The 15277-nt window shown below is 47.9% G+C and overlaps 1 protein-coding gene across 1 annotated transcript; it reads left to right on the top strand.

Moving 5' to 3' along the window:
• The first annotated feature begins 1219 nt into the window (after positions 1 to 1219).
• On the top strand, positions 1220 to 12606 carry CLEC4F (C-type lectin domain family 4 member F). The gene is made up of 8 exons (XM_070046838.1): positions 1220 to 1280; positions 2109 to 2225; positions 2280 to 2381; positions 2548 to 2643; positions 4587 to 5705; positions 10417 to 10568; positions 11462 to 11580; positions 12206 to 12606. Exons 1-8 carry the CDS (start codon positions 1220 to 1222, stop codon positions 12348 to 12350), a joined length of 1911 nt encoding a protein of 636 aa, XP_069902939.1. The 3' UTR covers positions 12351 to 12606.
• The last annotated feature ends 2671 nt before the right edge of the window (positions 12607 to 15277 follow it).

The raw sequence follows: 15277 nt of genomic DNA on the forward strand, positions 1-15277 counted from the left end.
ACACTGTAATTACTTTTTTTTTTTTTTTGGCGGTACGCGGGCCTCTCACTGCTGTGGCCCCTCCCGTTGCGGAGCACAGGCTCCGGACACGCAGGCTCAGCGGCCATGGCTCACGGGCCCAGCCGCTCCACGGCATGTGAGATCTTCCCGGACTGGGGCACGAACCCGTGTCCCCTGCATCGGCAGGCGGACTCTCAACCACTGCGTCACCAGGGAAGCCCTGTAATTACTATTAAAGTTTATGATGAAGGATACAAATGAAGAGTCCCATGCAGGGGTACAGAGGTACAGAAGGGGCCTGGCAGCATGGGAGCCTCTGTCCCCATGGAGGTGGGGTGCAACGCCCTTCTAGTATGTAGGCGTGTTCACCAGCCAGGAAACTTCTTGAAAACTCCTTGAATCTCTCTTGGTGTTTATGGGCTTTTATAACCCAATAAGAGAGGTGAGAGTTTAGTCTTTCTGAGACTATCTCCCATCTAGAAGCTAACTAGGGGTGTATTCTCAGTTCCCTTGTTAGCATAAACTCAAGTGTTGTTGAAAAGGGTTTGTTTTGAATAACAAAAGACACTCCTGTCTCTCAGAAAATTCCAAGCATTTTAGGAGCTCTGTTCTAGGGACCGGGATTGAGACGAAATAAGTTTTTTATTCCACTAGAATCCCTTTCTTGTCATGCCAGGTGTGAGGTCCTGAGTGGGCAGAGAGTCACCTCAGCCCTTCCTTTGACCTGCAAACACCTGCTTACACTGACCCAGCCTCCTCCCTTACCTGACCTCCTGTTATTTAAGAGCGTCTGGGGCTGGGATTAAGAGTCAGCCATGGGTCACAAGGATGTTTTTTCTGCAAAGCTGAGAAAGAACCCCTGACCCCCTCCTAAGTGGCCGGTGAAAAGTGTCTGTGACATTGAGGCAGAGGTTAGTGTTTGGGGCTACACTGGAGCACGGAGAGGGGGAGGACGGGCCTGAGGGGAGGGCAGAAGCTGGTGCGGAGGGAGCGGGAGAATGGGGGTGCAGACTGGCGCCTGGGAGACTTGAGGGGAAGAGCCCAGATGGGGCGCTTCTGCAAAGTCAGCAGCGGAGGGAGGCAGGCAGAGCTGGTTAGGAAGGACTCAGGAGCATATAAATCCGGGTATCGCAGCTTCACTTCCCACCACTGCTGGCCCGCAGCGTGACCTTTAGGAGCCCGGGGCAGGGAGTAGTACTGGAGGATGAAGGAAGCAGAGATGAGGGGTGACGAGGTCCGCTTCTGCACAGGCAACCAGAGTGTCTCCCTGTGCTCCCGAGGTGAGAAAACTGGGGCCCCAGCCCGTCCTCGCCAGGGACTGGCCTGCTGGGCCCCAGCCCCCTGCCAGTTTCCTCAGCCCCTGCTTGGCAGGCTCAGTGCTGGCTCAGCTTCCAGAATTAGCAGGCAGGGCAGAAGGTGAGGCAGGTGAGGACAGAGAGCCTGCGGCCCACACCCAGTCTCCATGTGAAATCTCCCTGGACCCTTTTCCTTGGGGATGGCAACCTGGCGAGAGAAAGAGAGTGAACTTTGAATTTAGGGGGACTGATTTTGAATCCCATCTCTGCACACTGGGCTGGTCCCATGAGGCCTTAGGGACTCGTCTCTCCCCCTTGTAGTGGGTTTCCCTGTACACTCAGCCCCCAGACTCCCAGGCATAGCCTTTTTAGGACACCCATGGGGGACTTTCTGACCCAGCCAGGGAGGCTCCAGGACTGACCCATGTCAGCCCCCCCAGGGCTCTGCGTCTCACCCCAGTCAGGATCGATGGAGAAAGGCTGGCCCTGGGGCGCTGAGGTCAGAGTTCCTGCTGGGTCTCCTGCCCTCCCTTCTTTCTGCTTTCATTCAAACGACACCTTGGTTGTGCCAGGTTCTGTGCCCTGTGCACGCCTTCCAGGCTCCAGGCCGTGGTCTTCTCTTAGCCTTTATGTTGCTACCACAGCCTCCACGAGCCCTGGTGCACGTCTGCGAGCACTCATTGCCCTTCCCCAAGGTTAAGTGTGGCAAGTGTTCTCAGCCCCAGCGGGCAGCCAGGAGAGGGAGTCCAAGAGGCGGAGCCTGTCTGCCCGCACAGCACAGTCTCGTCCCGGACCCTGGCTTCTCCCCTGCAGGGCTGGACCCCGGGGCAGTGGCTTCTGCAGCCCCCAAGATGCCGAGGCGTTTGCAGGCCATCCTGGCCTTTCTGGCCGCGACCGTGGTCTCCTCTCTTGTGGCTCTCTTCGTTGTGGGTAAGCTCCTAGGTGACCCGAACTCGGCTGACTCTCTCTCCTTCCTGCCTCAAGGTCCCAAAGAGCCCCAGATGTACGCCCTCTACTCCCAGGAGGGTCACTCCACCTCTAGTCCCAGGCCCGAACCAGAGCTTTCCTGGGACCTGACCAAGGCCTGTCCAAGGGGAACCTCCCAAGAGATGAGGCCCATGAGGGGAGCTCTGAGGGGTCGTTGGTGCCATCTTCCCCCATCCCCTCTGGAACCCTGAGTGGAGGTAGGGCAGCCTGTTCCTCCAGGCTCAGTGCTGAGGGATTATGCCGACCTGGGAATGGGGTATCTCAGCTCTACAGCACCGAAGACCTGCACTGGAGACATACGCCTCCCTCCAAGAGTTTCCGGAACACAACAGTACTGGGCAGTTCCTCAAGGCACACGACTGTAAGTAGCCACAGTAGGGGGTGGGTGGGAGGGAGCTGGGACCTTGGATGCCCAGACCCTTCGGACACGCTTCTTCCCTGATACCCTCAGGGCCACGCTCCTCACAGAAAGGCATTATCTTGCTTTTTCTTTAAATGGATTTTTTGAGGTATAATTGGCACATAATACAGTATACATATTTAAAGCCTACAAACTAAGTTTTGACATACGTATAAACACGTGAAACATCATCACCATCAAGATAATGAACATATTCAACACCGTCCCCGCAAAGTTCACTTGTACACTTTGTCATCCTCCTTTCGTTCCCAGGCAACCACTGACCTGCTTGCTGTAATATAGATTACTCGGCTTTTTCTAGAGTTTTATATAAAAGGATTTATAGTACATACTCTTTTTTTGACCTTTATCGGTCACGTGATTTGCAAATATTTTCTTTTAGTCTGTGGCTTGTCTTTTTATTCTCTTAACAAGATTTAAATTTTGCTGAAGTCTAATTTATCCACTTTTTATTTCTTTTACGGATTGTCCTTTTGGTCTGTATCTAAGAAATCTGCCTATACCAAGGTCACAGAGACATTCTCCTATGTTTCCTTCTGGAAATTTTATAGTTTTTGGGTTTTACATTTAGGTCTATGATTCATTTTGAGTTAATATTTTGAATAATGATGCAAGGTTTGGTTTGAAGTTCATTTTCTCTTTTTGCATATGGGTATACAATTGTAGAAACAATTATCCTTTCTCCTTTGTATCTTTGTTGGAAATCAATTGTCCGTACATGTGTGGGTTCGCTATTCTGTTCCATTGATCTAAGGCCCTTCTGGTCTTACCTCAGCACAGTGGCTGAGGTCTCACACACTTACCTAGGCAGGGCTTTAGAAATAGGGCAGGAATCCTCCAGAAAGGGTCCTTGCCTACTTGGGTTCTTCTCCCTATTCCTGAAAGGAGGCTGGAATGGGAGCCTCACACCATGAATGTCTGAACTTACGTCCTAGCTCATGAGGTTCACAGAGGGTGTTAGAAGAACCAGAGACAGCTGCAGGTGGGTTTGGTGGGAAAAGCCATGCAGATGGAAGGGGCTACAGAGTTTCCTTGAATGACCCCAATGACCAAAGCCTTTCACTCAGGTCTCCCACATCCTCAAATGGTTCTATAGGGACCCTTGCCCTACATAACATTGGGGGTGCCAGCCCTTTAAAAGGCTGTTGCAGCTCAGGGTTCAGTGTCACCTGGAGGACTTCCACCATAGCCTTATGATTGAGCAGAATGCTTCCTCCACGGGTACCTATTTTATTTTGTTTCTGTTTTTTTCACCCCATGGATTTGTGATCAGAAACTTTCTAAAATTTCTATATTTGTGGCCTACATGTTTTTGTGGGGTTTTTTTGCGGTACGCGGGCCTCTCACCATTGTGGGGCATGAACCCACGTCCCCTGCATCGGCAGGTGGACTCTCAACCACTGCGCCACCAGGGAAGCCCTGGCCTACATGTTTTTTAGGTAGTAAAAATTGTGTATCAAGAGGCTTCATGCTTAGTGTACAAATACAGTGTAGGACTAAATATGGGCTTTATTCTTACCTATTTTCTTTACCATAATGACCCATCTAGTGGTGAAATTTCAGTGGAATTAAACATCAACAGCTGTCAATGATATCATCAGTTATTTTCAAGTTCAATTACAATGGCAAAATAATCCAGTAGGCAAGTATTTCAATCCTTCTGCTCCCCAGTTCACATGGGATAGTTAAGTAGGCCTTTATTTCGTTTTTGGGTTTACATTCTCAGGCGGCCATTCCCAGGGTCTGGGTGGCTACAGGCTTCTTGAGGAGAACTCATAGACATTTCCCTTGGAAATCTTAAGAACACTCTGGTTGGCCCACGTAATGAATGGCTTCCCTATGTAATGGGCCTCTTAGCTGCCTTCTCCATTTCCTCCCTCCAGATCCCTACCACTTTGGCAGGGAGGCAGAGCTGCAAGAGGCTATCCAGATGTTTAAAGGGCATGTGGAGAATTCCAGCACCTGGAGCGTGGAGATCCAGATGTTGACGTACAGGGTGGACAATGTCAGTTCTCAGATCCAGATGCTCGGTGGTCATCTGGAAAATGCCAGTGTTGACCTCCAGATGGTAAAAGACACCTTAAAGGATGCCAGCACCTTGAGTTTCCAGACCCAGATGTTAAGAAGTTCCTTGGAGGGGACCACTTCTGAGATGCAGAAGCTAAAGGGAGATCTGGAAGACACACAAGCTTCACATTCCCAGATCCAGAGTTTCTTAAGAAGCGGTTTAGAAAACACTAGCACTGAGCTCCATATGTTAAGCAGAGGCTTAGAAAATGCCAACACGGAGATCCAGGTGTTGAAGGCAGGGTTAGAAACGGCAGATGCTCAGGTCCGATTGGCAAACAGTAGTTTAAAGAATGTTAATGCCCAGATCCATGTTTTGAGAGACGATCTGGATGGTGTCAATGATTTAAGGGCCCAGCAGAAAGTTTTAAGAAGTAGTTTGGAAGGTGCTACTGCTGAGATGCAGAAGCTAAAGGGAAGTCTGCAAAATACAAATGCTTTAAACTCCCAGACCCAGACCTTTATAAAAGGCAGTTTAGGCAACACCAGTGCTGAGATTCAGGTATTAAGAGGTCATTTGGAAAGGGCTGGTGATGAGATTCGCCTGTTAAAAGGAGATTTGGAAACTGTCACTGCCCAGACCCAAACAGTAAATGGTCGCCTGGAACAGACAGACGCTCAGATGCGAGTATTAAAAACAGAGCTAGAAAGCGCCATTGCCTTAAGTTCCAAGATTCAGGTGTTAGATGGTCTTTTGAGAAACGCCAGCCGAGAGATACAGACCTTAAAACAAGGAATGAAGGATGCTGCGGCCTTAAATTCCAAGACCCAGATGTTAGAGAGAAATCTGCAGGAGGCCAGAGCTGAGGTCCACAGGTTGAAAGAGGATTTGGAGAACACCAAAGCAATGACTACGAAAATCCAGGAGGAGCAGGGTAGCCTGGAGACCCTCCGCGCAGCGTCTGCTTCACAGGAGCAGCTCCAGAGGACCCAAAGTAAGTTAGAGGCGGGGCTGGGGAGGGTAGAGTCTCCTGTCCCTTCAGCCTTTTGATTACTTCTACATGCACCCCCCTGGGAAGAAGTGTCGGTGCTGGAGAGGGTCTGGACCCCACCAAAGGCGGCATAATCCCTGCTTATCATCTGACCAGAGTGACAAAACAAACATCTGGGAAACAAATGAGATCTGGTGGAGGTGTGTAACAGAGACAGAGTGTGCTAGCAGGGCCTTATTTCCGACTTCCTGCTAGCCCAGATGCTGTGATTTTCCTCAAGTTGTTCACCTTCTCTGACCTTCACTTTTCTCATCTGCAAAGTGGAGACACTAATATCTGCTTCACAGTGAGGATCAAATGAGTTAACACATATAAAGCATTTAACTAAGTACCCAGCATTCTTGCATTCATCTGACAAAAATGTTTTGAGACCCTAGGATGTGTCAGGAGCATAAAGATGAACAAGATGTGATGCCTACCCTTGAAGCTTGCAGGCGGGTAGAGCAGCCTTGCACAAAAGGCGTAAAAGGTGCTATGTTGGGAGCAGGTCTAAAAACTGGGGTTGGGGAGGAGCAAAAAAGAAGGAAAAGAAGGGATCTTCACCGGGCTGATGTCCTCTGGTGTAGACAAGGATCTTCCAAGGGGGGAGGAAATCTTCCGGGGGAGAAAGGATCAAAAGATGCTTCGATGGTAATTTGGCCCTTGAACTGAGTCCTGAAGGACCAGTAGGTGCTCGCCAAGCAGATAGGATAAGGGAACAGCAGGTCACAGGCATGGAGATGTGAACCATGAGGTTCCAGAAACTTCAGGCAGTTCTGTCTGACTGGACTGTGGGCAAGTGGGTGGTTGATGAGGCACAGGCTGAAAGGACAGTAGGCAGGGGCCAGAGTGGTGGCTTTCAAACTGTTTTGAATGTAACTACAGCATGAAATCCATCTTACATTGTGACCCAGTATAATTATGTGTCACACACACACACACTCACACACACACACACACATTTCAGAAAGCAAAACTTTTACCACATGAATGGTAATATTTTATAATCTATTATTTATAATAGATTATAATCTACTTTAATATTTTATAATATTATTTATTATTATTATAAAATATTATTTTATAATCTATTCTCCAAAAAACCCTACAACCTGAGTACAACCCATTAGTGGGTTGATGACTGTGGCTGGAAAAACACTATGTGAAGAAGGAAGGCAGACCTGGAGAGACACCAGCTAGATGCGGAAGGCCTCTGAGCTTGGATTTCTTTTTTTTTTAATGTATTTTTAAATTTTTAAAAAAATGTTTACTTATTTGGCTTCATTGGATCTTAGTTGTGGCACACGGACTCTTTAGTTGCGGCATGCGAACTCTTCGTTGCGGCATGTGGGATCTAGTTCCCTGACCAGGGATTGAACCCAGCCCCTCTGCATTGGGAGTACAGAGTCTTAGCCACTGGACCACCAGGGAAGTCCCTGAGCTGGGGTTTTGTCCTTCAGGAAATGAAGATCTATCGAAGGGCTTCAAGGGGGCTGGCTAGATGGGTCTCCAGGCTGAGACAGGGAATAAAAGAGGAAGACAAGCAGCAAGATTTGGACATGCTGAGTCTGAGATGCTTTGGGGGTATTCAAGTGGCCATCATCTGCAGGCTGTCTGGAGAGTAGGAGAGGGGCCCTGCTGTGCAGAGAGATGCAGGAGCCCTGGGTGTGCTGGTTCTGGTTGTGGCAGTGGGAGTGGGGAGTTTGCATGAGATAAAACGCTTCGTGAGGAGGAGGCTGAGGGTGGAAACAGGAAGTCAACCTTTAGGTGGCAAGAAGGGAAAGAGGTGTTTTTGAAGGATACTGGAGAAGGCAGTCTCAGAGGCAGGAGGAGAACTAGGAGATGTGCAGTTGGGGAAGCCAAGGAAGGAGAGCATTTCAAGAAGGGAGTGGCTAATTCTGGCAAATATCTAAGAGAGGCCAGGTAAAAAAATCAATAAGCAACCGCTAACTTCAGGCAATTAGTAAGTCATTGGAATAAAGTTTCAGTGGAGAGTTGTATGTGGCCTGGAGGCCAGACCATGGTCAGTGGGGCGTGAATGAGAGATCAGGTGCCCAAGTCATTCAGGGGTCTTAGCTGAGAAGAGGAGAGAGATGAGGCCAAGGTGAAGGGGATGGAAGGGTAGAAGGGGGGATTAAAAAACAACCTGTATCTTTCATACTAATATCACAAAACTTACATATTAATTATAGACAATGTGGCAAATATTGAAAAATAGAAAGATGAGACTATGACAACTTGTATTTCTGTAAAAATGTCCATTTCTACAATAAGAACCCACTGCTAATATTTTGGTGTACTTCCTTGAGAGGGTTTTTCTAAATTAGGATAGGCTTGATCTGCGGGTCAGAAAAAGGCACCAGCGAAGAGGGAGGAGATTGAAGGAGAGAGAGACCCGGGGGGTGGGGTGGGGTTGGGGAGACAGTGGTGGATGGGGGGAGACAGAAAGAGAGAGAGAGGAGAGAATGAAATGCACAGCTGAGCGATTGGCCTTGAAGGGTTGGGATAGTACTTGAACCTCTGAGGCTGGGAGGGGAGGAGGTGTGGAAGTAGATGTTCACCCAGGTTTGCAGATGTGGGTACACGACACTGAGGGAGCTTGACATTTAGTGGTGTCTCTGCAGAGCAGGAGGTCCCTGGTGAGGGAAGAGGGAGGGAATTGTGAGGGAGGGGGCCATTTGGAGCATCTGCTGAAAAGATGGGGCTGACAAATGAGGGGCTTGACAGACAGCGCTGAGGACCAACTCTACTGTTTTGCTCTGCTGCCCTCTGTCAGGAGCCTGGAAGTCTTCTCTTCTTAATGGCTCTCCTATGCTGTCCTCTTAACTCCCTCCTATATCTTGCTACTGCTTTGGTACGGACCAATGCTTCTCCACCTTGGGGACACACTGGAATCACCCAATGAGCTTTTCAAAAATGAACGAACCTCCAGAACTCTGACTTTTCTTTGGGGAGAGGGGTGGTTCTGGGATGCAGCCTGGGCATCAGAGTTTCTTAAAAAGCTCCCTAGGTGGTTCTAATGGGCAGTCGGAGCTGAGAACCATTAGTTTGACTTCTTCTTAAAGGGCCACACAGTCGATATTTTGGGCTTTTGGCCGAACAGTCTCTGTTGCAACATCTCTGCTGTTGTAATGATGAAGCAGCCAAAGACAGTCTGTAAACTAAAGGGCATGGCTGTATTCCAATAAAACTTTATTTATAAAAAGAAGCTGCTGGTAGGCTGTAGTTTACCTAGTCCTTGGTTTAGACTGCTATTTCTCAGACTTTGGAGTGAATCAGAATCACTTGTTAAAACGCAGATTGTCAAAAAACAATTTTGGATTCAGCGGGTCTGGGGTGAGTCTGAGAATCAGCATTTCTACCAAGTTCCCAGGTGCTGATGCTGCCGGTCCTGGGACCACACTTTGAGAACCCCTGGTTTACACACTCACCATTTATTATTCAGACATTGCAGTTGTGTTGTAATCGGTGTCTCTGGCCCGATTAAGATTGCCTTCTTCCTGTTGAGCGTCCACACCGTTACCAGGCTGACATTTTTACAGTGCAAATCTAAGCATATAACGATCCTTCTTTAAAACCCTTCAGGGCTTCCCACTGCTCACAGGAAAAATCTTCCAAACTCCTTTACATGGGATGTGCGATTTTGTGCTGGTGAAACTGTCCGTGTTCATTTCCCATCCCTTGTGCACTGACCGTTCCAGTACTTGAACAGATCAGGCTATGCCATGCTGTTTCACGCCTTCATGCTTTTGCGACTACTCTGTCCCCTGCCTGGAATGCTCTCCTTGGCACTGCCTATCTGGAACACTCTTCCTCAGTCTTTTAAGACTCAGCTCAAGTGACCTCTCACCTAAGGTGTCCTTCCTGAGCCCCACTTCCAGCCCAGGTGAAATAGACCACACCCTCTTTTGTGCCTCTAACATGCAATGGTTTTCAATCAATGCATCTTCAACACCGTTTTGAGCATCTGTCTCATTTACTAGACAGTGATTTCCTTGAGGGCATGAATCATGTCTTACTGATTTCTCTATAACAGTCCCTGATCCATAGAAGTTGAGGAATGTTGAACAGAAGAATAGATGAATGAATAAGTGAGTCTATTTTGGCACCATTTCAAGCAGCTGTGATAAGGATGATGTTAAAGAAAAGAGAATGTCAGGGCAGGAGAGATGAAACAGCTGAACGAATCAGGGTGTGTGCTCACGGGATGAGCTATTAGAGTCTGAGATTGTGAGGTCAGGAAGACCAGGGGATGAAAAGGTCCCAAGTGTGGTCCTGGATGTGGGCAGCTGAAGTGGATGGAGATGAAATCAAGGAAATGAGGGACGCTACAGGTTGGCTGCGAACTCTCCCAGGGAAATGGCAGGAATCGAGGTGCAGAGAACTGTCAGGTGATAGCAATGAGTTGGGAAAGAGGGTAGTATAGCTAGGAAGCAGGAGCCTCGAAAGAGCATTGCTGGGTAGCAGAGCTGTCTGAATATCCCCGGAGTGATGGAGCCAGATGTCCTGAGCCGCTGCTGGGCAGTGGGCTGGGGGTGAACCCTCCCAGGCCGTGCCCCTGTAGCACTGGGCATCAAGCATTGCATGGGCTTGTGACCCTCAGTGGTCAGTCCCTGGACAGATCAGGGTCCACAGCCAACTCCTGGTTCTCTCTCCTCCCCTACCTTTGCTCCAGATCAACTCCTCCAGCTGATCCTGCAAGGCTGGAAGTCCTACAGTGGGAGCTTGTATTACTTTTCTTTTGCCAAGAAGACCTGGCAGGAGGCTGAGCAGTTCTGTGTGTCCCAGGGAGCCCACCTGGCCTCGGTGACCTCTGAGGAGGAGCAGGTCAGAGCTGTGGGCTTGGGTGGTGCTGCAAGGGTTGATGGGATATCAGGGACTTCGGTGCTTTGGCCTTCCCCCTCTTGGAGTGGGCATGGCGGAGATCTTCATGCCTCCTCTGTCAGTCAGGGAGCAAATATTTAGTGAATTGTGACGAGCATCTTGCTCTGGACGTACAAGCACTGACAGCAAACCCCAATGTCCTTAGTGAATGAGGGAGACACCCAGAGGAGTCAGCAGAGAGGAAGGGCAGAGGGAGGTGGCACCCTTAATGTGTTGGGTGCAACCTTCCCTCCCCATTCCCTCATTTTTCTCTCAGTCTTCCTCTCTAGTTGTCAATCTTGATTTTAATGTCAGTTCCTCTAATGGCTATGGAAGGTCCATGAGCAGAAGATGCAGGCTTCTTGGGAAGGCCAGACACACATATGAGTTTGAGGACCACCAAAGGCAATAGAGCCCTAGAGTGGCCCATATGCCGAAGCTTCTTATCAGAAGTTACTAAGGTTATTGACAAGGGCCCACTGTAGGTTTGGTCAAATTTAACTTACAGACCTGTCCAACCCTTGTGATTCTCCTGAGACTGTTCTTGTCTGTCCGCCAAAGGACATGCTATTTTGTAAAACACATCTTCTTAAAAAAACTGTGACCAGATCTGTCTTTGTCCCAGTAAGGCCACACTCCTCACCAGGTCAACATGGGAGAGCTGGACTTCCCTGAGGTGACCTGGCTGCTGCCCTAGATCTGGAAAACCATGGAACGCATAGGGAGGGGGCCCAGCTCCTGGAAAGTGGGCTTTATGTCCCTGGGACTAGGGAGGGCGTGGCTTGGATTCCTCTTCCATGCGGCCTGGTGAACAAGCTCCTCACACGAGGTCACACGACCCTGCCTTTCCTCCACAGGCATTTCTGGTACAGTTCACGAGTGCCTCTTACCACTGGATTGGGCTCACTGACAGCGATTTTCAGGGCTTCTGGCGCTGGGCGGATGGCACACCATTCAACAGTGCCGGGAGCAGTGCGTGAGTCCAGCCACTGTCTGGTGCCGTCCCAGGCACTCTCTTGGGCAGGTCTGGCTAGAGACTCTGTCCTGTGTGTGTATCCCTGCCCATGAAGTGTTAGTGTTCTGTGTGATATATGTGTATGATGTGTGTGTGTGATGTGTGTGTATATATGATTGTGTGTGTGATGTGTGTGTGTGTATCATGTGTGTGGTGTGTGTATGATGTGTGTGTACACCAGCATAGCTGTGATCCTCGCCTGGACCCCTAAACGGGGGCATCAGAACAGAACAGGTCCTGGGACTGGTAGGCAGCCTATGAGTGGGTCTTTCTGTTTTGTTGTGTTTTGTTTGTTTTTGCCTATCCTATACCTTACTACTTAGGCCTGGTCCCAGGGAGCTTTGCCCCCATCTGAAGGTATCTGAATATGAATTCTGGGGTGCGGACTTGCAGCTTTAGACACCCTTCTCATCCCTCCATTCTCAGTAACTAAGGACAACCTCAGCAGAGCCATCCTGAGGACACCACTGGCCCCATCCTGGGGCTACCAGGGTATTAGGGACCTGTGTCACTTCAGCTCCTTATGCCACAGCAGGGCAAAGGGACACTTCTTTCATCTAGCATAATAAAGCCCTCTTGTTTCCAGGTTTTGGGACAGGTATCAGCCGGACAACTGGCTACACGAGAATGGGCATACGGAAGACTGTGTTCACATGCAGCGGAAGTGGAATGACATGTACTGTACCGCCCTCTACCAGTGGGTCTGCAAGAAGCCCATGGGCCGGATGTAGCCTGAAGGCAGGCGGAGCTGAGCCCCTTCTCCAGGATGCCTTGGGAGCCTCTGAACTCAGCTTGCTCTCTGGGGTCTTCCACTTGGCCTTTGTTTCTCCTGCCCTGTCCTTTTGAAAAAATCTTTCCAACATGTTTACCTCATGTGACCCAGCACAAGCAATATCTCCTCAAGGCAAGAGCCTTGTTTTGCCTCTGTATCTCCCTTGGCAACCAGCACAGGCCTGTCAGACAGCAGGTCCTCAATAAATACTCGGATGAACGAAAGTTTAGACTTGTCTCTGTGACAGCTGCCAGGCTGGCTGCTCCCTGCCTTGGTTCTCCTTCCCTTGGGGTACCTTCTGTCTTGAAACAGGCATATCTTGTTTAAGGGCTTTATAGCTAGGAACTTCCAGTTGGTTTGTTGAAAACAGCAGAGGTTTAACACAAACTACAGGGACTTGGGAGGGGTACGAATTCCCAGAAAGTCATAGACACCCCAGGTGTTCTCTGTACTTTCTTTGTAGAAGGTGGGGCTGGAGCTGGATTTTTCCAGCCCTTTAAATAACTCCAAAAACTCATTTCTCTCGGGTTGCTGGCTTTATCTTGTCTTCGGACTTTTAACTCTCAGAGCCATTTCTCTGACTCTTCCTGTCCCCATTCACCCTTCCAGGGACTCAGCTTTCTGCCAGCTCAGCTTAGAATGAGAATTTCTAGACCAATTTTATTTTGCAGCAAATACTGGAATCGCATCGTAGGCCTGCCCAGGGAATGCTATGCAAAGTTCTGGAGCTCTTTCTCTTCATTACTCTCCTTTCCACTCTGCTCCCCAATTCTGGAATGTTCAGTCTCCCCAAACTCCCATCTTTCTCTCCTCAGCCTAGTGAGACTGCCGTGCCCTGTGTGGCACCCTTTCCCCTGCCCTGTGGTTTGGAAAAATCCACCAGGAAGAAATCCAGGGAGGGTCTTGGGCTCATCCAGTCAAATCCTGGTTTTGCTCGGCCTGTTATCCGATGTCTGAAAACAATAGTTGCATGTGTTTTGTCCAGTTTTCAGGTTGCTTACAGCAGAAGGGCTGGTCCAGTGACTCCATCATGACCAGAATTAGAAACCTGTTCTTTTATGACATATTTGGCTGATGTGGACTTTAATCCGTTTTTATTCATATTTTTCTTTTGGCTTTTTCTTTTATGGTTTCTTCGCTTTTTTTTTTAAACATCTTTATTGGAGTGTAATTGCTTTACATTGTTGTGTTAGTTGCTGCTGTAAAACAAAGTGAATCAGCTCTACGTATACATATATCCCCGTAAGCCCTCCCTCCTGCGTCTCCCTCCCACCCTCCTTATCCCACCCCTCTAGGTGGTCACAAAGCACTGAGCTGATCTCCCTGTGCTATGCAGCTGCTTCCCACTAGCTATCTATTTTACATTTGGCAGTGTATATATGTCCATGCCACTCTCTAACTTCGTCCCAGCTTACCCTTCCCCCTCCCCGTGTCCTCAAGTCCATTCTCTACGTCTGCATCTTTATTCCTGTCCTGCCCCTAGGTTCTTCAGAACCATTGTTTTTTTTTTTTTAGATCCCATATATATGTGTTAGCATATGGTATTTGTTTTTCTCTTTCCGACTTACTTCACTCTGTATGACAGACTCTAGGTCTATCCACCTCACTACAAATAACTCAGTTTTGTTTCTTTTTATGGCTGAGTAATATTCCATTGTATATATGTGCCACATCTTTATCCATTCATCTGTCGATGGACACTTAGGTTGCTTCCATGTCCTGGCTATTGTAAATAGAGCTGCAATGAACATTGTGGTACATGACTCTTTTTGAATTATGGTTTTCTCAGGGTATACACCCAGGAATGGAATTTCTGGGTTGTATGGTAGTTCATTTTTAGTTTTTTAAGGAACCTCCATACTGTTCTCCATAGCGGCTGTATCAATTTACATTCCCACCAACAAAGCAAGAGGCTTCCCTTTTCTCCACACCCTCTCCAGCATTTATTGTTTGTAGATTTTTTGATGGTGGCCATTCTGACTGGTGTGCGGTGATATCTCATTGTAGTTTTGATTTGCATTTCTCTAATGATTAGTGATGTTGAGCATCCTTTCATGTGTTTGTTGGTAATCTGTATATCTTCTCTGGAGAAATGTCTATTTAGGTCTTCTGCCCAATTTTGGATTGGGTTGTTTGTCTTTTTGATGTTGAGAGGCATGAGCTGCTTGTATATTTTGGAGATTAATCCTTTGTCCATTGCTTCATTTGCAAATATTTTCTCCCATTCTGAGGGTTGTCTTTTTGTCTCGTTTATGGTTTCTTTTGCTGTGCAAAAGATTTTAAGTTTCATTAGGTCCCATTTGTTTATTTTTGTTTTTATTTTCATTTCTCTAGGAGGTGGGTCAAAAAGGATCTTGCTGTGATTTATGTCATAGAGTGTTCTGCCTATGTTTTCCTCTAGGAGTTTTATAGTGTCTGGCCTTACATTTAGGTCTTTAATCCATTTTGAGTTTATTTTTGTATATGGTGTTAGGGAGTGTTCTAATTTCATTCTTTTATATGTAGCTGTTCAGTTTTCCCAGCACCACTTATTGAAGAGGCTGTCTTTTCTCCACTGTATATTCTTGCCCCCTTTATCAAAGATAAGGTGACCATATGTACATGGGTTTATCTCTGGGCTTTCTATCCTGTTCTATTGATCTATATTTCTGTTTTTGTGCCAGTACCATACTGCCTTGATTACTGTAGCTTTGTAGTATAGTCTGAAGTCTGGGAGCCTGATTACTCCAGCTCCATTTTTCTTTCTCAAGATTGCTTTTGCTATTCAGGGTCTTTTGTGTTTCCATACAAATTGTGAAATTTTTTCTTCTACTTCTGTGAAAAATGCCAGTGGTAGTTTGATAAGGATTGCATTGAATCTGTAGAATGCTTTGGGTAGTATAGTCA

This window comes from Globicephala melas, chromosome 12, assembly GCF_963455315.2.
Source record: "Globicephala melas chromosome 12, mGloMel1.2, whole genome shotgun sequence".
Taxonomy (NCBI): domain Eukaryota; kingdom Metazoa; phylum Chordata; class Mammalia; order Artiodactyla; family Delphinidae; genus Globicephala; species Globicephala melas.

What these genes read in the sequence shown, in the direction of transcription:
- CLEC4F (XM_070046838.1), top strand. Translation starts at nt 1,220, where the DNA reads ATGAGGGGTGACGAGGTCCGCTTCTGCACAGGCAACCAGAGTGTCTCC. An exon ending in TGTGGCTCTCTTCGTTGTGG is followed by an intron (nt 2,226 to 2,279) that starts GTAAGCTCCTAG and finishes TCCTGCCTCAAG; the next exon opens with GTCCCAAAGAGCCCCAGATG. An exon ending in AACAGTGCCGGGAGCAGTGC is followed by an intron (nt 11,581 to 12,205) that starts GTGAGTCCAGCC and finishes TCTTGTTTCCAG; the next exon opens with GTTTTGGGACAGGTATCAGC.